Raw genomic sequence first — 26,707 nt, forward strand, 5'->3', positions numbered from 1 at the left:
GCGGCGCAGCCCTCTCGTCACGGCCGAGCGAACTTGGGGATTGGCTGGGCTGGGTCGGAGCAGATCCAATCAGCAAGCAGCGCGCGCACAGGGCCTGGGCGGGGAAGTCCGGTCTGCGGCCGGCTGAGGCGACCTGAAGGCTCCGGCTCTGCGCTGGTAAGCGGTGGGCAGGGGCAGGCGCCGCGACGGTTGAAACTTGCCGTCGCGGCTGGCGGCTCCAGGGTGTGGGGCTGCAGCCGCGATGGTGGGAGCCTTCCCCCGGGGGAGCTGGATACCCGACGGGCAGCCAGGCCTTGAGTCGCGCTCTTCTCCGGCTCTGGCAGCCCGCGGGTCAGAAGAGACGGAGGGGTGGGGAGATGAAGGAACTGCCGCCGGTCCCCTGCCCTTCTCGATTCGCTCACACCCTCGGAGGAAGGTGGGGAGCGCTCCGTCCCGTTTTCCGGGGAGAGGACCTGCGGCAGGACCGTTCACCCTCTGCCTCCTTCACCCTGCTCTGAGCTTCCTATCCGTCAGCGGCCTTCTGGCCTTCAGCTCTCTTCTTTAAAAAAAAAAAATTATTGTGATAAGAAAACACACAACATAAAATTTACCGTCTTAATTTCTTTTTTAATCCGTTAAATACAGTTTATCGAAATGACCTCCTTAAAACTGCTTTCAAAACCCCACTCAAAATCATCCTGGTTGCTTGTTCCAAACCAGATAAATCTCTTCTTTCCTTTTGCTGTGAGGCGGACACCGGGTACAGGGAAGGAACCGCCCATAGTAAGCCCTTTTTAGAGGGCTTTCTTGTCTTTGTTTTTTCGAATTTTAAAGGCTCCCATTGTTGGACCCGTCCTACCTGGCAAGTCTCCTCGCTTGTCTGCCTTCTGCTCTCCTCAGACCGCTTCGTTTTGTGTCTCAGGTTTGCCGTGCTCACCCTTGCCTCCCAGGCTTGTGTTTTTATGCCTTGACAGCCTCTCCACGGCAAGCCTAGCCTTCACCTTTCCGACTTCTCACCTGATGGAGCCCAAGGCAGCAGTAAGGAGGAGGAGGGGAGGGAGCTAGTACTGTGTACAAGCACTCTCCTGGCCCCTTGTTCTTGCAGGCAGATTCCTCTAGTCTTCTCTGTCCTGAAGGCTGGAGGCACTTGCAGCCTGTGTTGTCTACCTTACCACATCATGGCACCTCTGACTACCTGAAATCCCAGCAGGTGTTTAGTTGTCCGTTTGTTCATTTTCTCTCTCCTCAGTGAAGATGTAAGCGCCACGAGGACGGAGACCTTGTCACCTACTCAGCTGTAGCCACAGTGTCTCACAAATGGCACACATTAAGAACGTGTTTGTTGGACAAAGGACTACAGCTCGGAATTGTATAGGCACTTTCTATTGCTTTATTTCAGGAATATTAGTTTTTCTCCAGTAACAGTAGGGGTTTCTTCAATCTAGTGTTAGATCTGTTAAGTTTGTATGGAATAGTATCCCTAAATATAGCAATATTTTTCTTCAGTAAATGGGAATTGGAGTACTGACTGAGGACCTCAACAAATTGACTTTTCTCTTTCCAGAAGGGTAGATTTAAGGATACAAAATATGGGAAAGGGATAAAGTTAAAGTCTTAACTGTTTTTATTTGTATTCTAGTGCTACATTGAGCTGCCAGTCCAGCTAATTTGTTGAATATCTGTCCACACACGTGCATGCACGCACACAGTTTCACATTACTTTTGTGTGCTGATAATGTATATTGTTCGTTAGTATACTACAAAGTGGGGAAAGATTAATTTGCACTTCATTTCTAAGTTAAGGTGTATTTAAAACAAATATTTGTATAATGTTTGACTGTTTTGCTTAAAAATATTCTAAAATTGTTAATGAATTTATGGCTTTGCAAACTTAACTATATCTTTTGTACATGGCAAGGAAGATGTTTAGTGTAAACATTTTTGGATGTGGCATAAATTATTTAACCAGTCTTCTACTAGTTGACATTGAGATTGTTAACAGTAATATTAGCAGCTAATACTGATAGAGCTCTTTATATGTGAGGCACAAGTCTAAGAGCTTTACATATATTAACTCATTTAATTGTTATCACAACCCTGTGGGGTAAGTTCTGTTATTATCTTCATTTTACAGATCACTGGAAACTGAGGCACAGACGGTTTAAGTGACTTGCTCAAGGTTACACAGCTTGTAAGTGTTGAAGCCAAGATTTAAACCTAGACAGTCTGATTGCAGAGTTCACACTTAAAAGTTTTTTATAGATAATGCTACAGTAAGCATACCTGAGTAGACTTATGCAAATATATATATTACTAGGAGTAGAATTTCTGGGTCAAAGATAAATGCATTTAAAAATTTGATGGATATTGCTTATTATCCTACAAAGTGACTGGTCTGCCAACCATGCATCCCTCTTGTTCTACACTCTTGCCAATGTTGTTTCTTATAAAATTTTTCATTATTGCTAGTCTGAATGAAAAGTAACTCTAATTTGCATTTTTATAAGTTTGACTGAGGTTAAGAAGGCATTTTTTCTATATTTAAAGATGTTTCTTATTTTTTCTTTTTTCTTTAAATTCCCACTTGTGTCCTTTGCCCTTTTCTATTGCAATGTTTTTGTTGTTTACCTTTAGTCTCTCCATTTGGTCTATTTCAGTCAGAAGCCTCTCTCTTCTAATACCTCCTTCTCTCCCTCCCTCCAAAAGTAATCGATAGCCTGACTTTTATAGTGATAGTTTTTTTGAGGGTTTTTTTTTATGATTGGTTGTTAGTTTTTTCTTCTAAATTTGTAGGCATTCATTATACATCAAGGAAATTAGGTCTTGGGTGCCATACATATTAGAGATATTTTTCTTAGGTTTTTGGGTTTTAAATTTTAACTTTTTAATGATATTATTATCCATGCAGAATTTTAAAAAATTTTATATAGAGATTTTACTTAGTTTTCCTTAGAAAGGCCTTTCCTAATCCAAGATCAAAAAAAAAATTCTCCATGTTTTCTTCCTGTTTGTTTTTATGATTTCTGTTTGGATTTTTTGAGAGATGGAGGAGTGGTGTAAACATCAAGGTATATGTCTAGGCTTATTTTTTCTCCCCAAATACTATGCAGTTTGTTTAAAAAAACCAAAAAAGGAGGGGGTCTATATGTGCCAAAATATACATGGAAAAAAACCCAGAGTAGTGTATAAAATATGCTCCTATTTGGATTGTTCTTTCCCTTTAATTTGCATTGCTTCTTTTGTCATATATCACTCACCATAAATGTGTGAGTCTAGAAAGGCTTTATATTATGTTCCATTGTTTAATTTGCCTATCCATGTGCTAATTCCAAACTATCATAATTAGTATAGTTTTATAATATGTTTAACATCTGGTAAGGCAAATTTTCCAATCTTATTCTTCATGATGGTCTTGGCTGTTTTTGGCCCTTTGTATTTCCATATAAAGTTTAGAATTAGCTTGTCAAGTGCCAGACATACAGAAAAATTTAGAATTTTGATTAAGATTCAATAGACCAATTTTGGGGAAATTAACATGTTTATAATATTGAGTCCTCCAATCTATGAACATGATGTATCTATTCAAGTCATCTTTAAAACCTCTTTGTTGATAAGTAATTGATTAAGCTATATAAAACTTAAGTTCCATATGAATAAAAGTATTTTCGGGGGGTGGGTTATTCTGATTCGCATTTGGTGTTGTGGAGTAGACACCCTCATTGTTCTTTATGGCTCCGCCCACCTCCATAAAATTGCCCAACTTTGGATCTCATCCATCAGTCTGCCACCTGCCATTCCTCTTTGCAGCAGTCATCTAGCACGATTATGTCACGCTCCTCATTCCTTGAAGACTTTCAGCTCTTGGCTCACTGTCACCCTCTGCAGCACTACTACCATAATTCTTGGTGATTTTAATATCCACATAGAAGATACTTCCAATAACCTGGCCTCTGTTTTTCTTGACCTTTCCTCCAGTGATTATATTCTCTATCTTAGCTGTGTACTCCTATGGTCATATCTGAGAGACTTTGTCATTCTTTCACTCTGTCTCTCTCTGCATCTATGCTACTACACTGTAGAGAAAAATGTACAACTGTGTATTAGTTTCACTTTAGATTCATGACTGCTAATCTCAAATGGGCCTTTAGTGCTACCCAGTAATCCTACTATTTTACCCTCTTCCGTCTCTTCCATATCTGTTTTATACATTTCTTCTGCTTTTAAACCTCCAATGCTTTGTTTCCATCCTCATTCACAGCTGATGACCTTAGTTACCATTTCACTGAGAAAAGAGAAACAACCCAAACAGAACTGCCGTAAGCTCCTAGCAACAGATCTACTCACCTACCTACATTTGTGTCCCTAATATTCTGCCTACCATCACATTAAAATAGATGAACCGTGTGTACATTCAAAGCCAACCCCTCTACTTGTGTACTAGATCCCATTCTTCTTGTTCTCTCCTTTCTCTCCTGCATCAACAATATTTCCTCTTACTGTATCATATAAAGACGCTGTACTTTCTCTCATCTTACAAAAAAGAAATCTCTCTCTTGACCCCAATCTCCCTCCAGGTGGTACCTTATTTCTCTTTTCCTTTAGAGAAAAAATTCTTTAGAACGTTTTATACACTGGGTATGTTTAGTTACTTGCCTTCTATTCTCTCTTAAATCCACTCCAATCAGGCTTTCACTGCTACCATTCTACTGAAACTGCTCTTATAAAGATTAACAGTGGCCTCCATTGTTATGATTTACTCCAGTGAAATTGTTGTGACAAATTACCCCAAAACTTAGAGGTGTAAAACAACCGTTTATTATGCTCAGCCATTCTGTGCATCAAGAATTCAGACAAGGCACAGCAGGGACACCTTGTCTCTGTTCCACAATGTCTGGACCCCGTCTAAAAGATTCAAAGCCTGGGGACTGAGTCATCAGAAAACTTGTTCATGTGCATGTCTGGTGATTGAGTCTGACTTTTGGTTGGGAACCTCAGTTCCTTTCTATGTGCACTTCTCCGTGTGGTCTCTTCATTTTGTGTTAGTTTGGGCTTCCTCACAGCATGGTGGCTGGGTTGCAAGGGTGAGTGTTCCAAGAGAGAGGCAGACGTAAGCTATATTACCCTTTGTGACTTAGTTTTGGAAGTCATGTGGTGTGTCTTCCACTTTATTCTATTCATAAAGGCAATCAGAAAGTCACACTGAAGTTCAAGGGGAGGGTAAATAGGCTCTGCCTCTGGATGAGGGGGTGACAACCTGAAATAATTGCTGTGACTATTTTTGGAAAATACAGTCCCATATCTATATTGCTAAGTTAATTGTCAATTCTCTGTTTCTATCTTACTTGACCTATCTCTAGTATTTGACAGTTCACCACTCCTTCCTTGAACGCTTTCTTATCTTGGGTTTCAGGATATCAAACTCTAGATTTTCCTCTTACCTTACCTGGTGCTCCTTCTAAGACTATTTAGATGGTTCTTCCTCATCTTCTCAAACTCTCCAGGTCTGAAACTCTTCTTATTTCTGTACATTCTTGCTTTTCTGAACTCAGCCAGCCTCATGGCTTTAAATATCTGTATGGTGATGACTGAAATTCTAACTTGAAACTTTCCCTTGAACTCCAGGCATGTATATCCAACTGCCTAATCAGCAGCTCTACTAATAGACACCTTAAATTTCATGTGTCCTAAACTGAATTCTTAATCATCACTCCCCTGCATCTTGCTGAATCTATTTCTTCCATCACCTTTCCCGTCTCAGTAACTGGCAACTCCATCTCTCCATTGCTTAGGCACAAATTTTTTTAGTAATAATTGACTCCTCTCTTTCTTTGACACTCTATACACAGGATGTTAGGAAATCCTGTTGGCTCTATCTTGAAAATATATTCAGAATTGCACATTTTGTACTGCCTCAATATTATCCTGGTCCACATCTTGCTTGGATCATTGCAATAGCTTTCTAACAGGCTTTCTTGCTTATGTTCTTCCTGGCTGTAGTAAACAGAATTATACTGTTAAAACGTAATTCAAGTCATGTCATTTCTCTGTTCAAAATCCTCTAACTGCTTATCATCTCAGCCTAAGTCCTTAAAATGGCCTACAAAGCCCACATGATCTCAATCCTATTATCTCTCTGACCTCATCTTCTGTTCTCTACCTTACTTACTCTGCTCTGGTCACATGGGCTGCTTTGCTGCTCTAGGAACATGGCAGTCATATTTCTGCACAAAGGCTTTTGCACTTGCAGTTCCCTCTGCTTGGAGCCTCTTCCCCTGAATGTCCCCATGTCTCACTTCCTTATCTCTTTCAGGTTTTTGCTTAACTGTCAACTTCTCAGTGACCTTATCTGACAAGGTTATGTAAAATTACATTGCCTCTGCCCTAGCACTCCCTGTGTTTCTTCCCTGCCTTACTTTTCTCCATAGCACTTATAAATCATTGGATATACTCAGTATATATATTTTTAATTTTTTTGGTTTATTTTCTGTTTTCCGTAACTAGAACGTAAGCTCCATAGTAGGAGGATTTTTGCCTATTTTATTCACCATTTCATCTTTAGCTCCTAACTGAGTATCTGGCAGGTAATAGATGGTCAACAAATATTGTTAAACGAATAAAAATTTTTTACTTTAGATTTTCTTATAAGGCTAAGAAAATTATAAGGCACATGTCAGTGAATCAGCAAGATCTAGATCCAGATAGTACTACAGAAGTGGAAGATGTTACAGATGCTGAAGAAGAACTTATTAAAGAATGTGAAGAACTGTGGAAAGATATGGAAGAAGTAAGTATCAAGAGATAAAAGTGATATATCAATTAATTACTATAAGATTTAAATTTAATTTCAATAATAGATTTAGGAAACAAATAATTATGCTGGTTCCTGAAAGCCATTGTATTATATGATAAATATTTATATAGTTTTTAGACCTATAACCATTCATTCAAGAAACTTTATACTAGGTGAGCTGTAGAAAGAGAAAAAATTATAGCAATCCTGGCCCTCAATGAGATTATTATCTAATGGAGGCAAAAGCCATTATATTAGAAGTATTGTGGCAGAAGTGCAAAGACTATACTTAAGAGAAGTACTAAACATAGACTAAAGAGGTCAAGGATACTTTCTAAAAGAAGTAATAACTGAATTAATTTCTAAAGGGTAAATAGGAATTAGCCTATGAAAGTGGGAGCAGTATACAAAGCAGAAAGAACAAAATATATAAAAGTTGGGAGAGTTTAGAAAAATCTAAGTAGAATATTATGGTTTATGTAAATTAGGAGAAGAAGGACTTGTGGAGTGAAACTGGAGAGGTAATTAGGGGCAAGAACATGAAGGATTTTCTTGAGTGTATACTATGAGGAGCCATTAAAGGATTATAAACATGAAGTGACATGATGGGTTTTGTAGTTTGGGAAAATCACTCTGGTGGTTTTGAAGAAAATGGAATGCAAAAGAGTGAGAAAACAGGTAGAGGGCCGGCCCGGTGGCTCAGTGGTTAAGTTCGCACGTTCTGCTTTGCGGTGGCCCGGGGTTCACCGGTTCAGATCCCGGGTGTGGACGTGGCGCTGCTTGGCAAAAGCCATGCTGTGGTAGGTGTCCCACATATAAAGTGGAGGAAGATGGGCACGGATGTTAGCTCAGGGCCAGTCTTCCTCAGCAAAAAGAGGAGGATTTGCAGTAGTTAGCTCAAGGCTAATTTTCCTCAAAAAAAAAAAAATTTAAAAAAAAATAGAAAACAGTTAGAAAGAGCATTTAGGAGGCTCTAGTAGTCTTGTTAAGTACTGAAGGCCTAGATTCTGTCATTGCAAAGAGAGAAGAATGGATTCAAGAGATATGAAGGAGGTAGAATCAAAAGGACTTGGAAGTCACTTGTGAAATGGGGAGGAATTATGGGTAGTTTCAGGTTCATGGTTTGAGCCATTGGGTGGTTGGTGGGGTTATTTCCTAAGATAGAGAATATAGAAGTGAGGAGAACACATAATTATGGAGTTTGAGTGAAAATATGGACTAAGTTAGAAAATGTGTTTGAAATGTATGTACATTTTCTGGGGTAGTGCAACAGAACCACTTCTGGTACACTACAGGATGTTGGTAAAAATTTGTTCTACTTATAGTAGTGTAATGGATGATATATAGGCCACAGACATTTTTCATATCCTGTTCTGTCCAGTAAAGTTTCAGATTAGGACAGGTTAGTGGCTCTTTTGCTTTAAAAAGATTTTTTTTAACGTAAATCTTTGGTACTCCATCATTAAGTGTATTTTCAAGGTAATTTATATAATCCTTTTTTTTGCTTTTGTTATTTTTTCACTATAGAAATTTGAATTTAAAAATATAATTTTTTTGGTAGAAGAATATTGTAACTATAAATAAGTACAATTAAAATTTAAATTATTCATATTTTTACCTCAGATATAATCACTCTTAATGGTTGTAGATTTTTTTTTTGATGGCATAGAAACACTGTCTCCTGAAGACTATTTTCTTATGATCTTAACTATCTTCTTACCTCTTTTATTATTTTTCTATAATGCTTTCCCTCTTATTCTCTTATTTTCCATTTTTCCAGTATCTGGCTTTTAATTCACTCTAGCTATTAGTTTTTGTTTTGTTTTTCCTTATGCTCATTTTCTCATTCTGTATAAAAGGCTAGTATCCCCTTTTGCTTTTCATGTATTCACCTTGGGACCTGTTTGGCTTCCTTCCTGATCCTCTTGCTTAGAAAGGGAGGAATTAAACAAACTCTTCTCTTTCATCAGATATTTGTATATTTAGAGGAATATTACATTGAGTGGTCTAAAAGGGGAGAAGAAGAGAATTGGCTGTGGGTTATAGTATGTGACTTGATTTTCTTTACTTTTTACATCAAGTGTCAGAATAAACTATCACTTGTTGGAACTGAGACACTCACTGAATCAAATGCTCAGGTATGAATCCTTTTTATCTTCCTGAAATAGCTAAGTGGAATTCATTGTATTTTGGATAAGAAGTATATTTGTCTATATTTATCCCAAGTGTAATAGCTGTGTTAACAGCTGTGTGCCTAATCATTTGGAAAATACTCTTTCTGACTTAAGAAAGTATTCTAAAAAATTTTTGACTAAGCTGTTATAAATAAATAAGAGAATATTTTCTTTGTTATATATCTTTTAACAGCTACATATACATTTAACTGTTGAGTGACTTGCTCTTTGGCTGCTATTATGATACCTGTTAAAAGAACAAAGACTGTCTTACTTTGTGTTAGGTACAGCAGCCACAGTTATTTTAATATCTGTATGGAATCTTAACTGATTTTACCCTAAGCTTAACAAAGGATTATTATCCATTTTAGTAATCAAAGACCTATGGAATTGGTTTAGGAATAAACCAATGGATAAAGTTGAACAGAGTAACACTTTAAAATGTGAGTAAGATGGTAGTTTCAATCTGTGGGAAAGTGATGAATTAATTTATAAATGGTAGTGGTACAACTAGATATCCATCTGGGAGAAAATAAAATTGGACTTCTATGTCTCATTATATAGACATAAATTCTAGATAGATATGCCATACGTATCTTATAAGAAAAGCTCAGAGACTATTAGTGCAATCTAGGGACAGGGGAAAACTCTTGGCTAATAATAGAAATCTAGACATTATAAAAGAAAATTTAGATGTATTTGACCATATAAAAAGTCAAAAATATTTTATTGATAAAAATTCTAAGAACAAAGTCAATGATACAAATGATTTCAATGAAAGTTCTCCAGAACTTTTGGGAGCATATCAAAAGACATAGGAACCAATTGAAGGCACTCTTGTTGCCCAAATTTGGTATCATGTGAGCATCAAAAGGAATAATGGCTTTGATTTATTATAGCTATGAAAAAATAAAAGTCTATGAGCATAATAATACTCAATAAAAAATGAGAATGAGAGAGATAAGGAAAGAAGGGGAAAAAACTAATTTGTCACTTTTGAAACTGCCTATTGCACTAGATCTTTAATCTAAAAATGGATGATAAAGAATTAAGCTGTCTTTTGGAAAAATTTTTTTATCCATCAAATATAGAGTTCTATGGTACAGTGTAAAACTGATTTTTTATTTGGAAAAGCTTTATACAGTAAATAAGCTATCATCTGGTTTTCTTGGGAAGTGTGGTTCTTATGTTGTAGAAATTGAGACCTCCTGACTGAGAATCATTTGGGATGGGGCCTATAAGTGTCCTGAATGATTTTCATGCAATAAGCCAAACACTGGCTTTGAGGGAAGTGCTTATGTAATTGTAAATGTGCAATGTCCTGAGATATTCAATAATAACGTTATCTAAAGAATTCACAAAATGCCTTTTCCTATTGTATTGAGGGTCCCCAAGAATACTCCCAGGTTGATGATTCTCTAAGGGGACTCATAGAACTCAGTATATGGTCATACTCATGGCTGAGATTTATTACATTGAAAGGATACAGAATAAAACCAGTAAAGAGAAAAAGAGATGGGTGAAGTCCAGAGGAAACCAGGTGTGAACTTTCAGGAGTCCTCTCCCAGTGGAGTCACTTAAGACGTGCTTAATTTCCCCAGAGAGTTCTGATAAGTGTGAAATGTTGTCTACCAGGGAACCTCCTTAGAGACTCAGTGCCCAAGGTTTTTTGTAGGGGCTAGTTACATAGCCACCCTCTGCCTAGCAGTTATCAAAATACCAGACTCCCAGAAGGAAAGCAGGTATTCAGCAGAAATCATAATCTTTGCACATTTTAGGCACAGAGAGCCAGTCTTATCAGTTAGGTTAGTGGGAACCATTTCAAAATTCAAATTCCCAGATGCCAGACAAGAGCCTTTAAGGATAGTCTCAGACTTGCTTTGTTAACTCTTTTCTGCACACCTAATAACTTCAAAACTTCAATATTAAAATTCAGTTCATTTTCTGAAGCAAGAAGTTGGATATTTTAAATGAGAAAATGGCAAGATTTCTCAAGTTTTTGTGTTTAAATCACTTTAGAAATACTACTGTTACTTTCTTTTCTTAGAAAATGTTTAATTTTATAGCGAGATCAGAAATAATTTGGGTATTTGCCTTACCTGGGCTTTGGCAAGGTAAGAGCTGTGCTTCGTCAATACAGTGTGAAGTTGAACTGTATGAAATTACTGGTTTTTAATAGGTTGAAAAATGAATATCGGTAACTATATGTTTCAACTTGATATGTACAGAAAAAGTGATATGGATTCCTTATCATTATGATGGTTTTGCCTATTTTAGATACTACTTTCTAAGAATTTGTTATCCTTTCCTAGTGATAATAATAATTAACATTTATAAATCGCTTTATAGTTCACAAAAAACTTTTTCACATTCTTATTTAATTATTTATAAGAAAATAATGTTAAACTCTCCTTTGGTAAAAATTTTAAATACCTGTAAATGCATTTTTATATAATTATATAAAGCATTCAAAGAGACCAGTTTCTTTTTCCTTTGACTGTTTAACAGGCAATGTTATGATACAGAGCAGAGTCTTTGAGCTACCTGCTCTGTATCGTAAAATTGGGTTAGAAAAGACAGTACTTGGTGTCCTTTTAGTGTAAATATTCCAGTAATACCGATTGCATTTTTGAAATGTGAATTTTTGATCTGTCTGGCTATTAATAAGGATTATATAGAGGAGATAAAAAATGTTCTGAAATTTAACTTTAAGCGTACATAGACTTTAATTTTATGGTCTGATCAAGCGACAGATTTATCACATAGATTTGTAATTATCAGAATTATAATGATTGGAGCCGCCTAATATCAGAGACATATCCATCCTAATTTATCTTTGGCTAAAGGGGTGCACAATTTAAAATTTGTGTAAAAAATGTTGGCAAGAAATAGCCTATTTTTTAAAGAAATATTGGTTTAGAGAATAAACTTAATGTATGTATGTTCTTTTATTTTAGGTTGAGTGGTGAAGTAGAATTGATCTTTTTTTAATACTATATCATTAGTATAACAGTCAATTTATGAGCTATGATTAGTATGTTTTAAAGCAGAATTCTGTTTGGAGTGATAATCTTTTATAGTTTAGCTAGGTAATTATGTTAGCTATTTATGTTAGAAACTTGTATTAAAGTATAAGAATGTCTATACTTTCGTCTATGAATGGCTATGAATGGCATTCAACAAGAAATGATTTTGTCTTATTCTCTTGTTCTTTTTTAATAGCTATCATTATTAATTATGCAAATGAAATGTTTGACTGCTGAACTCAGTCAATGGCAGAAAGAAACTCCTAAAAGTAAGATTCTTATTTTTAGGTTTATATTTTTGTAAACAAATTACTGTAATGGCAAGTTAATTTAGTGATCACAAGAAGAGTTACAAGATCCAGTTAGCCTTCTTGAAATTGCCTAAATTCCATTGATATTAGAAAGCCACCTCAGTTTTCTTTCTGTTTACACATTGTTTTCTGCTTATTTTATTATATAGATAATAAGAAACATATCTGTCTCACGTTAGAGTGTAGTAATTTTGATTATGGAGACCTTATTATAGCCATCATTTTATCCTGATAGATACTATCTTATATGCTCAGTAGAAACTATAAGTTGTTTCTTAATGAATGAAACTTATCTAGTATAAGAGAAAAGTTATTTTAGATACTTATTTATGTAAGGGCCGCATAGATTGTTATGTTGCCTCTTGATTTGTCCAGCAGAGGCCGACTGTATTTTTGCCTTTAGTTGAGATATAGAAGATGGCTTAAAAATCTGTAGTTATAATACCCAGCTGACCATGTGTGTATCTGTATTTGTGGTCTATATAAATTGTACCCTCTTTTTCCATGTACATCTTCCTTCCCCTTTCTCCTACCCCTCTGTCTCCTATTCCTTTAACTCCCTCCACTTCCCTTCTCAGTCTCCTTTGTTGGCTTATCATTCTCTATTCCAGTTATGGGGATTCTTTTCTCCTCATTCTCTTCCTAGATAATTTCATCCATTCTTGGTTTTAATTACTATATTTACGCTAATGTCCTTCATTGTTCCACGTCTTCGCTACCACTTAGTAGTCTTTTTAATTTTAGCACTTCTGGTAAGTATATGTATATACAATTGTGATTTTAATTTGCATTAAACTTTATATCCTATTGCCTCCTCAGCCTATATTGAGCATCTCAAAGGCTGCTCATAATCTGCTGTTAAAATCTTGGTGTTCTCCCGAGGACTGTGCTCAGCTGTTTTTGCTTCTTACTCTGTATGTTATTCCAGCATTATATTTTCTGCTTCTGTTTTTGTTTATTATATCTGTATTAATGACTTGTGTAGTAGTTTGCTAGGGCTGCCCTAACAAAGTACCATGGACTGGGTGGCTTAAACAACAGAAATTTATTTTCTCACAATTTTGGAGGCTAAAAGTCCAAGATCAAGGTATTGACAGGGTTGGTTCCTTCTGAGGCCTTTTTTCTTGGCTTATAGATAGCTGTCTTCTCCTAGTGTCTTCACATGGTCTCCCTCTGTGCCCATCTGTGTCCTAATCTCTTTGTATAGGGATGCCAGTCACGTTTAAGTAAGGCCCATCTGAATGACCTCATTTAACATAATTGCCTCTTTAAAGACCCTATTGTAAGTACAGTCACATTCTCAGGTACTGGGAGGTTAGGACTTCAACGTGAATTGGTCTAGGGGAGAGGCACGATTTTCATAACAACTTGCAAATCTATATATCCAAATCATACTTATATAGCTTTCTACCTTAGAGAGATCATTTCCAAAATATTCTATAGATTCAGATTCATGTCTCAGATTCATGAACTGATCTCTGTTCCCAAAATATTCTACAGATGCCTCAGATTCATGGTCTGATCTCTGTTGAATGGAATCTATTTGATTAGACATAAATTTAATAGTCCTTCTAGATTCTTCCTTTTTCATATTTCACATACAGCCAGTTATTAACTATTGAGCCCTACTGCCACAGATTTAGTTTAGGCCTTCATCACCAATCCATTAGATTATTATAATAGACTTTTTACTTCTTGATCAAGATATTTTTAATTAGTTGTAGAAACTTTCAAACTTAAAGAAAAGTTAAAGGTCCAACTTCATTCTTTTGCATGTGTATCGAGTTTTTCCAATACCGTTTGTTGAGATAACTGTCTTTTCCCCCATTGAATTGTCTTGGCACCCTTGTCAAAAAAATGTGAGGATTTATTTCTGGGCTCTGTTCTATCCTGTCGGTCTATATGTCTGTCTCTATGCCAGTAGCATACTGTTTTGATTACTGTAGCTTGTAGTAACTTTTGAAATTAGAAAATATGAAACCTCCAACTTTGTTCTTTTTTCCCCAAGATTGTTTTGGCCATGTGGGTTCCCTTGAGATTCTGTGTGAATTTTAGGATGGATTTTTCTGTTTCTGCAAAAAACATTGGGATTTTGATAGGGATTGCATTGAATCTGTAGCTCACTTTGAGGTAGTATTGACATCTTAACAATGTTAAGTCTTATAATCATGGAACACATATGTCTTTCTATTTATTGGTGTCTTTAATTTCTTTCAGCAATATTTTGTAGTTTTTAGGATACAGATCTTTTGCCTCCTGGGCTAAATTTTATTTCTAAGTATTCTTTTTGAGGCTATATATCGGAGTTTTTAATTTTTATTTTTCTTATTATCATCATCCCTTACATACACACCTTGTCCTGGTAACACCAAACACACAGGCTGCCATATTGGTCAAGTACCCTTCTTAAGGTTGCCAGTTTCATAGGCTGCCACACTGTAAGGATTTTAAAAATCTTTATATTCTTAGAACCTGCCGTATTGTATTGGTTGAAATGACTGAATGAATATTGAAATGCTTCTCTTGGCCAAACTGGCCAAGAGGAAGATTTTTAGACTTTGTGTTCTTAAAATCCTTCTCACTGCATTTTTTGATATGAATAGTAGCCCTCCTGAGACTTCTAATCGGTTCTAATATAGAACCTATGAAGCACATCTAGGAAGCTCTTTCCTATTAGAAGACCCTATAGAATAGCAGATAGCTTAGAAAGTTTTTGGTAGCATGTCATTTGAGAAATTTTAAATAGCACTTTGTTAGGAAAGGTAAACTTTCCTAAGTATATGGGTTGAACTTTTCTAAGCATAAGGATTTAATTTTGCTATACAAAATTAAAATGAAATATTAGTTTGTGCTCATCAGATTGGCACAAATTTTAGAAGAGTTTATATCTTTTGCTGTTTCTTATTCATTGTTCATAGAAATTCTTTAGAAAATAATCTGGCATCCTGTATTAAAATTCAAAATACACATTTCCTTCTGTGAAATTCCACGTCTGGGAATCTGTCCCACAGAAATTAAAGCACAAATACATAAAGACACAAATAAAAGAATGTTACTGTATCATTGCTTTTTGTGGCCAAAGCTAGACATAAATTTAATGCTATCATTGGCAAAACCACTGAATACATGGTATATTCACCCTGTGGAATATTATGCAGCGACTTAAAGGTATTAATTAGAGTTATACTAGATCAATAGAAAGGATTCTCATGGGGCTTTTTTTGAGTCAAAACAAGATACGAATAATATGTGTGCTATGATCCCATTCTTGTAAAACCAGCAATGAAATAATTAATAACCCTTGGATGTATATGTATATATATGTATATGTATGCATGCATAGGATCATATGAGTACAGAAAGAAATATTAAGGAACACATTATAGATTATTAATTTTGCTTTTGAGGGATTGAGAAAACAAAACAAGAAAGGAAAAAGGTACTAAAAACAAAATGCATAAATATCACATTTGTCTAAAATTATATATGTTGGTTATATATGTAAAGATGTTAAAAATGATTTCATAAAAACTGCACACATTTCATAAAAACTTCTGTAATATGTACATAGAAAGGGAAGAGAGTTTCCTAGAAAGCACAAAATCAAATTTTTTATTTTTGAGGGTTAACTAAGCGTTTGTATAATTTTGTTTCATTTTGTTTCTGTAGTAATTCCACTGAATGAAGAAGTTCTGCTAACATTGGGAAAAGAAGAGGTAAGTCACTTAATGAATTTCTATAACCCCAAAAATTTATTACTAGAAGTGTTTTGGATAAGTTCATGACATAAGAAGTAGGGTGAAACCACTTTAAAACCATATTAATTTTTCTATTTTTATCTTAATTATGTTTTATTAAACAGAATATTTTGAGTTTTAAAATTTTTGAATTCAATCCAAAAATTTGAATTTTGAACTCAATTTGTATATCAGAACTATCACTAAAGTTTAATATGTAAACTTTTACTCTTGTACTTAATTTTTAGTTTATTAAACTCTCTTCATAATAAAGAAGAAAGGTTAAGCTAAATTGTCATACATATCCATCTTTCCTTCTCAAAACTTAAGATAAATGTCAATACAGACATGTTTTTAAAGTTTAATTCCATTTGGTCAAAGTATAGGAGAGAAGATAGACTCAAACAGGAATTTTAAACAAGGTTGTAGAACATGCAAAGAGATAAGTATCTGTGTGCCCTTAGAGACAGAAATAGTGATTAAAAGAGAGATTATCTGCCTTATAGAATTGAAGAAAGGCTTGGAATTTGAAGGAACCTGGTACTGCAAAATTCAGGGTTCAAGCGTGTGCTAAAAACAAGGTTTCTTTAAAGTCAGAACACGGACTATTAGAATTTTTCTCTCTTATAGTCAAACAGCTAACTTTTTATTCACATACCTGAAAACTGGAGGTATATGGCATAGAGGCATTAAATTATTGAGGCTCTGGACTCAGGGACACCAGGTTGGGTGTTTAGTAGGGGTGGTGTGCAGGTCAAAAGTCAGAAAGCTCAAGTTAACATTTTCATACAGTTTGGTGGAAGTACCAGCTCTTCTCCCTGCTCTGTCTCTAGAGGTTCTGTAGCCTGGTATAAAAATAGCCTCCAACAGGAGATAAAATAATCTCTGGAAAATCTAAATGGCCCAAGAAAAAAGATCTATAAGTATTAATAAATGGAAGTCCCTGGTAAAAAAGCAGGGTGGCTGTACTAACAAAGCCCCATTCATAAACAGAGTTTTTAGTAAGTTTTTGATTTTTAAATATGAACGTCCAGCCAATGATCATCAATATTTGTGAAATGCCTCCAAATGGAAAGGCAGAAACCCAAAACAGTTGACAAATATGAACCTTAAGGAAATAGAAAAATTCAAGGAACAAGGAGAGTTTAATAAAATAATATCTTCAGAGAGATAAAACAATTTGTTGAGTCCACAAAATAACAATGCCAGTTTTTAAAAAAGACAACTTTATATCCCCTATGATGGCTATGATCAAAAGATAGACAATAACAAGTATTGGTGAAGATGTGGAGAAATTAGAACACATATACACTGCTGATAGGAATGTGAGATACTGTAGCCATTTTGCAAAACAGGCTGGTAGTTCCTCAAAAGGTAAACGAGTTATTGTCTGAACCAGCAGTTTCACACCTAGGTATATACCCAAGAGAAATGAAAATATGTGTGTGAAAAACTTACACACAAATGTTCATAACAACATTTTTCTTAATAGCCAAAAGGGGCAAGCAACCCAAATGTTAATCAACTGATGGATGGATAAATAAAATGTGATGTATTTATACAATGGCATATTATTTGTCAATAAAAAGAAATGAAGTACTGATATATGCTATAATATGGATGTACCTTGAAAACCTTATGCTAAATGAAAGAAGCCAGTCACAAAGGATCACATATTATACGATTCCATTTATATCAAATATTCATAATAGGAAAATGTATAGGGATGGAAAGTAGATTGTTGCTTGTTGATTCAGGCTGGGTGATTAGAAAGGACATAGTGAGTGCCTGCTAAAGGATACTGCTAACAGGTTTCCTTTTGGGGTGTGAAAATGTTCAAAAATTGGTTGTGGTGATGTTTGTACAACTCTGTGAATATACTAAAAATCATTGAATTATATACTTTAGATGAGTAAATTGTATGATATGTGAATTATACCTCAATAATGCTGTTAATTTTAAAAGGGAGCATTCAGAGAACAAGAAGGTGCCCTTCTAAATGAAAATATGATAGCTGAAATAATCACAAAGGAGATTGGTAATTATAGTCATGGAAATCTCCTAGAGAGTAGGTTAGGAATGGAGAAAAAAAGGAAAATTAGAATAATAGAAGATAAGAAAACTAGAGTATCAACTCAAAAGGACAAAATATGGCCAGTAGAAGTTCCACAGTAGAAAAAAGTAGAAAGGAAGATATTATAAAATAAATACATGAACATTTTTCCCAGAATGAAAGATAATGATTTTTCTCCACATTGAAAAGGTCCACCAAATTTCCAACATCATTAATTAAAAATGATATATGACATAATGATCCAGCATAATTTTCCCATTGGTAGCAGCCCTTAGGCTAGCAGCTGTAGTTTGGACTGGCCGAAATCCAAACCTGATGCAGTGCCAGTATCTGCCTCAACAGTCTACTTTTGTTTTAACTGTTACAGATAAAAATAACAAAAGGATTGAATATTTGGCTTGTTTCTCATTATTTTGCACTTCCTTATGCATTCAGTGAGCCAACTCTGAGAATTATTTCTATCATGTCTGAATTTCATTGATAAAGTCTACCTACAGTAACTGATCACAGTGCAGCTCTTGTCGTATACCTTTGTTGACTTGATAACCATCAGGCATCAAAGATTCATCATCCCCTGGCCCATCATCCTTCCTTTTCCCGAACAGTGCTTTCACCAGGTTTCAGTAAGACAGGGTCATTATAGTAAATTCCACTTCTGATGCCAGCTGTGTCAGGGTTTTCCCCAAGATCAGTCTGAGGTCCAGTGATTCACTACATGGGCTCACAGGACTCAGATGAACTATTATACTCATGGTTACAGTTTATTATAGTGAGAGGACACAGGTAACAATGAGCAAAGGGAAAAAAGGCACATGGACCAAGCTTACAGGAGTCCTTCCCCAGTGGAGTTGCATGGATGCATTTAATTCTCCCTGCAACTGTGTGTGGCAATATGTGCCAAGTGTTGATACAGGGAAATTCACCCAAGCCTTGTTGTCCAGTGTTTTTATCAGGAAGCAGTCACCGTGTGCGTAGGGCCTCTGTGACTGACTACCCAGAGTCACCTCTGTGAGCTACCCAGACTCCAGCCCCCCCAGAGCAAAAATCCATTCACCATAAATCACATAGTTAGAATAAACTCTCTTATCAAATTGATACTAAGCCGCCCAAGGCCCCAGGCATATGAAAGCACTCTTATCAGGCAGAATATTCCAAGGCATCAGAGCTCATCTTCCAGGAGTCCACCAGGGACCAGTCCTAAAGACGGACCTTTCTTGGTAATGTGCAGAGTTTGTGCAACCTTGGCCTGCTGAGTTAACCCTTTCCTGTATACTTGTCTTTTTATTCTCTAAACAGTGTCTTTTGAAGAACTTAAGTTCCTAATTTGATTAACTCCATTTTCTCAGGTTTTCTCTTAAGGTTTGTGCTCACATATAAGAAATATTTGCCCAACTTAACGTTACAAAGATTTCTTGCATATTTTCTTTTAGAAATTTTAAAGTTTTAGGTTTCAAATTTAGATCTGTGATACATTTTGAAACAATGTTTGTATATGGAATGAGTTATTGATAAAGGTTTTTTTTAATATGGATACTAATTGTTTCAGCACAAGTTGTTGAAAAAATGATCCTTTCTCTTGAATTTCCTTTGCACATTTATTGAAAATTAATTGGATCTATTTCTAGACTCTCCCTTTGTTCTCCATTTCTGCACTGTGGATAGTTCTCTTCCTTTGTTCTATGTTTTTCTCTTCAGGCCCAGTAGGACAGTGTTTAATCTACTGCAGCTTTATCAGTCTTGAAATTAAATGGTATGAGTTCTCTGACTTTGTTGTTCTTTACCAAAATTGTTTCATATTTTCATATAAATTAGAGTTGGCTTGTCACTCTATCCCGTAAAAAGGTTTACTGGAATCTTGATTGAGATTACCCTGAATCTATAGTTTAATTTGAGGAGAACTGGTATCTTTAACATATTGAGTCTCAGTTCAGATCCGTGAGCACTCTATGATCTCTGCAATTATTTAGGTTTCCATTTGTTTGGTATTTAGAAAATTTATCTCACCCATGTTTTGTAATTTACTATATCAACAGACTAAAAGAAGAAAAAAATCGTTTGATCACCTCAATGAATTCAGAAAAGAATAATTGACAAAATTGAATGTTAATTCATGAATTAAAAAAAGACTTCATAAATTATAATAAAAGTGTACAGGTCCTGTACATGTTTTGTCAAATTCATCTCTTTAGTATTGCTTTCTCTTTTTTTTTCTTTTGCTGAGGAAGATCCACCCTGAGCTAACATCTATTGCCAATCTTCCTCTTTTTGCTGAGGAAGATCCACCCTGAGCTAACATCTGTTGCCAATCTTCCTTTTTTTATGTGAGCCACAGTGACAACATGTCACTGACAAAAGAGTGGTGTAGGTCCATGCCCAGCAACCGAACCTGGGCCACCGAAGCAGAGCACACCAAACTTAACCACTAGGCCACTGGGGCTGGCCCAACTATATCATATTTTTGATGCTTTTAAAATGGTATTCTTTTTTTAAATTTCGGTTTCCAATTATTTATTGCTGATACATACAAATACAGTTAATATTTTTATATTAATCCTGTATCTAGTGAGCATGATAAACCCCTTTATTCTAGTAGCTTTTTTGTAGATTATGTAGGATTTTCTACACAGGTAGTCATGTCATCTGACATCAAAGGCAGTTTTTCTTATTCCTTTCCATCTGGATGCTTTTTTTATCTTTTTCTTGATTTATTGTACTGTCCTAGAACATTTAGTAATATATGGAATAAAAGTGGTGAGAATGGACACTTTTGCCTTGTTCCTGATCTTAGTAGATAGCACTTGCTCTTTCACCATTAAGTGTCATGTTAGCAGTAGGTTTTTCATATATGCCCTTGGTTAAGTTGAGGAAATTACCTTTTGTTACAATTTATGAAGTCGTCTTTTTTTTTAAATCATGAATTAACTTTGAATTTTGTCACTCATTCTTTCTGAGTTCATTGAGATCAAATTTTTTTTTAGTCTGTTGATGTAGTAAATTCATTGATCTTTTAATATTGATTTTAACTGTTTACTATGCATTCCTAGAATAAGTCCCACTTTGCCATAATGTATTAATCTTTTTTATTTATTGATGGATTTTTATTAAGATTTTTGCATCTGTGTTTATGAGATATATTGGTCTGTGGTTTTCTTTTCTTGTGACATTTTTGTCTGGCTTTGATATCATGGTGATATCAGCCTCAAAGAATGAGTTGAGAAGTATTCTGTCCTCTTCAGAAGAGTTTGTATAGATTCAGTATTAATAATTTTTTAAACATTTGTTAGAATTCACAAGTGAAATCATCAGGGCCTAGAGTTTTCTTTGTGGGAAAATTTTTTACTACAAATTCAATTTCTTTATGGTTAGTCAGGTTTTCTATTTTTCTCTGAATGAGATTTGGTAGGTTGTATCTTTCAAAGAGTTTGTTCATCTCATCTAATTTGTCAAATTTATTGACATAAAATTGTTCAAAGCATTCCCCCATTATTGTATTAATGTTTTTAGTAATGTCACCTTTCTCGTTCCTCATGTTGGTGATTTGTGTCCTTTTTTCTCCTGTAATTAGTCTGGGTAATTTTGTCGAAATTCTCAAAGAATGAGCTTTGTGTTTCATTGATTCTCCCGTTTTCTTTTTGTTTTTCTATTATACTGATTTAAGTTTTTAATCATTTTTTCCTTCAGTTTATGTTCGGTTTTATTTGCTCTTTTTCTAGTTTCTTAGGGTGGAAGCTGAGGACATTAATTTGAGAGCTTTCTTTTTTCTAAAATAGGCGTTTAGTGCTATAAATTCTCATCTGAGTGCTTTTGCTTCATCCCAGAAATTTTGATTATATTTTATTTTCAGACAGTTCATAATAATTTCTTATTTCCCTTTTGATTGCTTCTTTGACCCAATGATTATTTAGAAGTGTGTTTTTAGTGAGGGGGTGGAGCAAAATGGTGGGGTGAGCTGACCCGGGATTCTCTCCCCTCCAAAATACAACAAAGGATTGGAAAAACTGAATTTCAGAGAATAAACATAATGCCAACATGTTAGAGACCTACAATACCAAGAAGGCGGAGATCATAAACCCTACTTACAGCCTCGGTGGCGCTGGAACGGTGGGAGAGAACATCGCATCCTCCTCTAGAGTCTGCGATTGCTGCGTGGGTCAGGAGGGAGTGGGGGAGGGGCTGCGCGACCGGGGATCATCCAGGGCTCCTGCCCTGGTTCAGTGGAGACCCGCTGACGGGGGGGAAAGCTTCCGTCCGCGGGGACCCCATAAACCAAGGGCCTCGGGAGACCAGAGAACAGAACTGATCTGAACACAGACCGGCGCGTGTGAGTAACAGCCCCTCCCTCCTGGCAAAGCCAGTGGGCGCAGCCATCTTGCCCGAAGGCGGAGAGCTCACAACGCGTGGCTCTCGACCCCCATCTAGTGGCGACAGGTTGTAACTGCAACCGAATGCTACCACCATGCGAAAAAAACCGCTCCTCTACCATCCAGCAATTTATAAAAGCCCCAGACCAGAAGGAAAACAATAAAAACATAGAAATAAGTCCTGAGGACTTGGAATTAGGTAAACTAAGTGATAATGAGTTCAGAGCAGCTATAATCAAAAAACTCAAAGAGGTAGAGAGAAAGATAGAGAAACAAGCCGAGTTCTGGAGTTCCTTCACAAAAGAGATTGAAATCATAAACAAGAATCAAACAGAATTACTTGAGATGAAAAACACAATGGACTAGATAAAACAGAATACGGATTCCCTGAATGCCCGTGTAGACACCATAGAAGAGCAAATTAACATAATTGAAGATAGACAGGCTGAATGGCTCCAGACAGAGGAAGAAAGAGAACTAAGAATTAAAAAAAAATGAGGAAAATCTCCAAGAGATAATGGATTCAATGAGGAGTAAGAACATAAGGATCATAGGAATTCCTGAGAATGTGGAAAAGGAAAATGGAGCAGACAGTGTGCTTAACAAAATTATTGAAGAGAACTTCCCAAATCTAGGGATCGACAGAGAAATGTGTGTGGAGGATGGTTTTAGATCTCCTAGATTTGTCAGTGTAAGAAGACATACTGCAAGGCACATAGTAGTAAAATTGGCAAAAAGGAAGGATAAGGAAAGAATACTCAGGGGAATAAGAAAAACAAAGAGAATAACCTATAAAGGAGCCGCTATCAGACTGTCAGCGGATTTCTCTACAGAAACCTTACAAGCTAGGAGAGAATGGAGTGACATATTCAAAGCTTTAAAGGATAAAAATCTTCAGCCAAGAATACTCTATCCAGCAAGAATTTCCTTCAGATATGAGGGAGAAATTAAATCTTTTCCAGACAAACAAAAGTTAAGGGAATTTGTAACTAGAAGCCCTCCATTACAAGAAATCCTCAAGAAGGCTCTCATACTTGAAAAAAGAAAAAAGGGAGAAAGGGGACACAATCCACAGACTAGGGAGACTGATGGATAGAACCAGAACAGGATAGCAAATATTCAACTATAGCATTTGCAACATATAGTATTTGCAAGTCATATATCTGACAAAGGCTTAATATCCTTAATATATAAAGAACTCTCGCAACTCAACCACAAAACATCAAACAACCCAATCAAAAAATGGGCTGGAGACATGAACAGACATTGCTGCAAAGAAGATGTACAGATGGCCAACAGGCACATGAAAAGATGCTCAGCATCGCTGATCATTAGGGAAATGCAAATCAAAACTACACTAAGATGTAACCTTACACCCGTTAGAATGACAAAAGTGTCTAAAACTAAGAGCAACAAATGTTGGAAAGGTTGCGGAGAAAAAGGAACCCTCATACACTGTTGGTGGGAATGCAAACTGGTTCAGCCACGATGGAAAACAGTACGGAGATTTCTCAAAAAATTAAAAATAGAACTAGCATACGATCCAGCCATCCCACTACTGGGTATTTATCCAAAGAGCTTGAAGTCAGCAATCCCAAAAGTCCTATGCACCCCAATGTTTATTGCAGCACTGTTTACAATAGCCAAGACGTGGAAGCAACCTAAGTGTCCATCAACAGACGAATGGATAAAGAAGATGTGGTACATATATACAATGGAATACTACTCAGCTGTAAAACAGAACAAAAACATTCCATTTGCAATCTCATGGATGGACCTTGAGGGAATTATGTTAAGTGAAATAAGCCAGCGAGAGAAGGTTAATCTGTGTATGACTCCACTCATATGAGGAATTTGAAATTATGGACCAAGAACAGTTTAGTGGATACCAGGGGAAATGTGGGGTGGGGGGTGGGCACAAAGGGTGAAGTGGTGCACCTACAACATGACTGACAAACATTAATGTACAACTGACATTTCACAAGATTGTAACCTATCATTAACTCAATAAAAAAAAAAAAGTGTGTTTTTAGTATCCAAATATTTGGAAAATTTTCCAAAAATCTTTCTATTATGAATTTTTAGTTTAATTTCATTGTTAGATCATATCTAGTGTAATATCAGTATGGTCACATTGAAATCTACATTCTTGATTTTTCTTTCCTATTTGTCCTACCTTTTCCCTGTTCCTGTTTTCCTCTTTTCCCACTTTCTTGAATTAATTGCATATTTAAAAAAATAAACCCATTTTATTTACACTATTGGCTTATTACTTACATCTTTTCATTTTTTCATGGTTGCTCTAGGATTTATAATATACATCCTTAACTTATTACTGATTCAGATTTAGAAAAAGCTAATGGAAACTCTTGACATCAGGAGAATGGAACACTAGCTAATGTGTTCTAGAAACAAAAGGACACTAGACAAAGTCTAGAGTTTATTGTAATTTCCTATAACCACAGTCTTCTTTGATCCTCAAATACCTCAACCACACTCCTGCCTCAGGGCCTTTGTACTTATGAGGCCCTCTGCCTGGAACATTCTTTTGCTAGATAATGACATGGCTTATCTCTTGCCTTCTTACTTTGTTGCTAAGCTGTTAACCAGATCAGAGAGATCTTTCCATAGTATAATACGTAAAAGAACCATCCCTGCTCTTCCTTCTGTACTCTTACTTTGATGTATTTTTTTTCTTCTTGGTACTTATCACTTATCAGTCACTTAAGTTATATATTTGTTGCTCTGGATTGCCCTCTTTGTTCTGTTCACCTTTACGTGCCTGACTCCTTCAACAGTGCCTGGTAATCAATAACTGATCAATAAATATTTGTTTAATGAGTGATATTCATTTGTGTCTGTGTTTGTGTAGTCTCCTTAGAAAAGAGACCTAATCCACTTGATTAATGAAAACTTACCAAATTGCCTTAAATATGAAATTGAAATACATTTCTCAAAACACTTTCTTATATTTTTGAATTTAACAATGAAATGTTACAAAGAACTTAGTACCTGTTGTATATTTCCCTTTCAAAGACTTTCTGCTAGGCTTTTTTGCTGTTGACTTCTGAATATGTATTCTAGACCAATATGTAAATTTCACTATCATTTAGAAATACAACTATTTATGTGATGAAAGACTAAGCAATTAACTTGAATTATTTTGTTCTAGTTCCAAAAATTGAGACATGATCTTGAATTGGTACTCTCCACTATTCAGTCAAAGAATGAAAAGTTAAAGGAAGACCTGGAAAGGTATATTTATGTTATAATTACCATTAATCATTGATATATGTTGAATTGGCATTAATGTTTTATTTGGCTATTGTTTGTTTTGTTGTCCATATTTAAAGGGAGCAACAATGGTTGAAAGAACAGCAACAGCTCCTGGAATCTCTTAATGTACTACACAAGGAATTGAAACAGCAGGTTGTGACAGTTTCTGAATCAAGGTATTAATTTTGTATTCTAGCTATTTAAAATAGGAGAAAATATTTTCTTTTTTATGTTACATGTAATATGTAGATGAAAAGAAGGTAAATTACACCAGAAATCGTGAGTCTTACTCTACCTTTTGCCAACTATCAGTTACATGATCTTTTATGAATAACTTAACCTGGTTGTACCTTTAGTTTCCCTACATGTTAAGTAGAGTGTGTTACTTTCATAAAGCTAGTTATTTGGTTTGAACAAATGAAGTTTGAACAAAGTTTTTGATCAACTTTATATGTAATCAGTTATATATTCTTATGTATTTTATCACTGAAATATTTCTCTTATTGTTTTTTAAATCTATTAGAATCTTTAATGAACTAAAAACTAAAATGCATGATATAAAAGAATATAAGGAGAAACTCTTGATTACCTTGGGTGAGTTTCTAGAAGACCATTTTCCTCTGCCTGATAGAAATGTTAAAAAGAAAAAGGTAAGTTTTAGAGAAGACATTCATGTAGATATTCATATCTGAAATTGTTTCAGATAGGTGCAAATGTAAATTTTCTGATAAACTTTTTTATGTTTTATTATGCATTTCAAAGATACACACAGAGATACATGTACAGAAATATTCCATCACATTATAATATTTATTGAAAAATTAGAAGCAACCTAGTTGTTCAATAAAATAGGATTAAATACATTTTTTATATTTTATCCATATGATTGGGAAAAACATGCAGATTTAAAAAATAATGTATTGAATATTATTGAAGGAGTTAATGAAATGCTCACAATTTATTGTTAAGTGGATAAAAC

General features: G+C 35.5%; 1 protein-coding gene across 5 annotated transcripts in view; it reads left to right on the forward strand.

Annotated features, from left to right (window-relative positions):
• Positions 1 to 23: 23 nt before the first annotated feature.
• CENPK (centromere protein K) overlaps positions 24 to 26,707 on the forward strand; it is a 62,488-nt gene continuing 35,804 nt past the window's right edge. For 2 of the 5 annotated variants that reach the window (XR_011430118.1, XM_023625279.2), the window contains exons 1-9: positions 74 to 156; positions 2,114 to 2,170; positions 6,613 to 6,763; positions 8,851 to 8,907; positions 12,166 to 12,238; positions 15,950 to 15,996; positions 25,625 to 25,707; positions 25,806 to 25,904; positions 26,252 to 26,322. Coding sequence is in view for 4 of the 5 variants with exons in the window: in XM_023625279.2 (XP_023481047.1) it covers positions 6,647 to 6,763; positions 8,851 to 8,907; positions 12,166 to 12,238; positions 15,950 to 15,996; positions 25,625 to 25,707; positions 25,806 to 25,904; positions 26,252 to 26,322 (547 nt within the window). In the remaining variant the exon portion in view is untranslated. 5 annotated transcript variants of the gene reach the window in all.

This window comes from Equus caballus, chromosome 21 (genome assembly GCF_041296265.1).
Source record: "Equus caballus isolate H_3958 breed thoroughbred chromosome 21, TB-T2T, whole genome shotgun sequence".
NCBI classification, from domain to species: domain Eukaryota; kingdom Metazoa; phylum Chordata; class Mammalia; order Perissodactyla; family Equidae; genus Equus; species Equus caballus.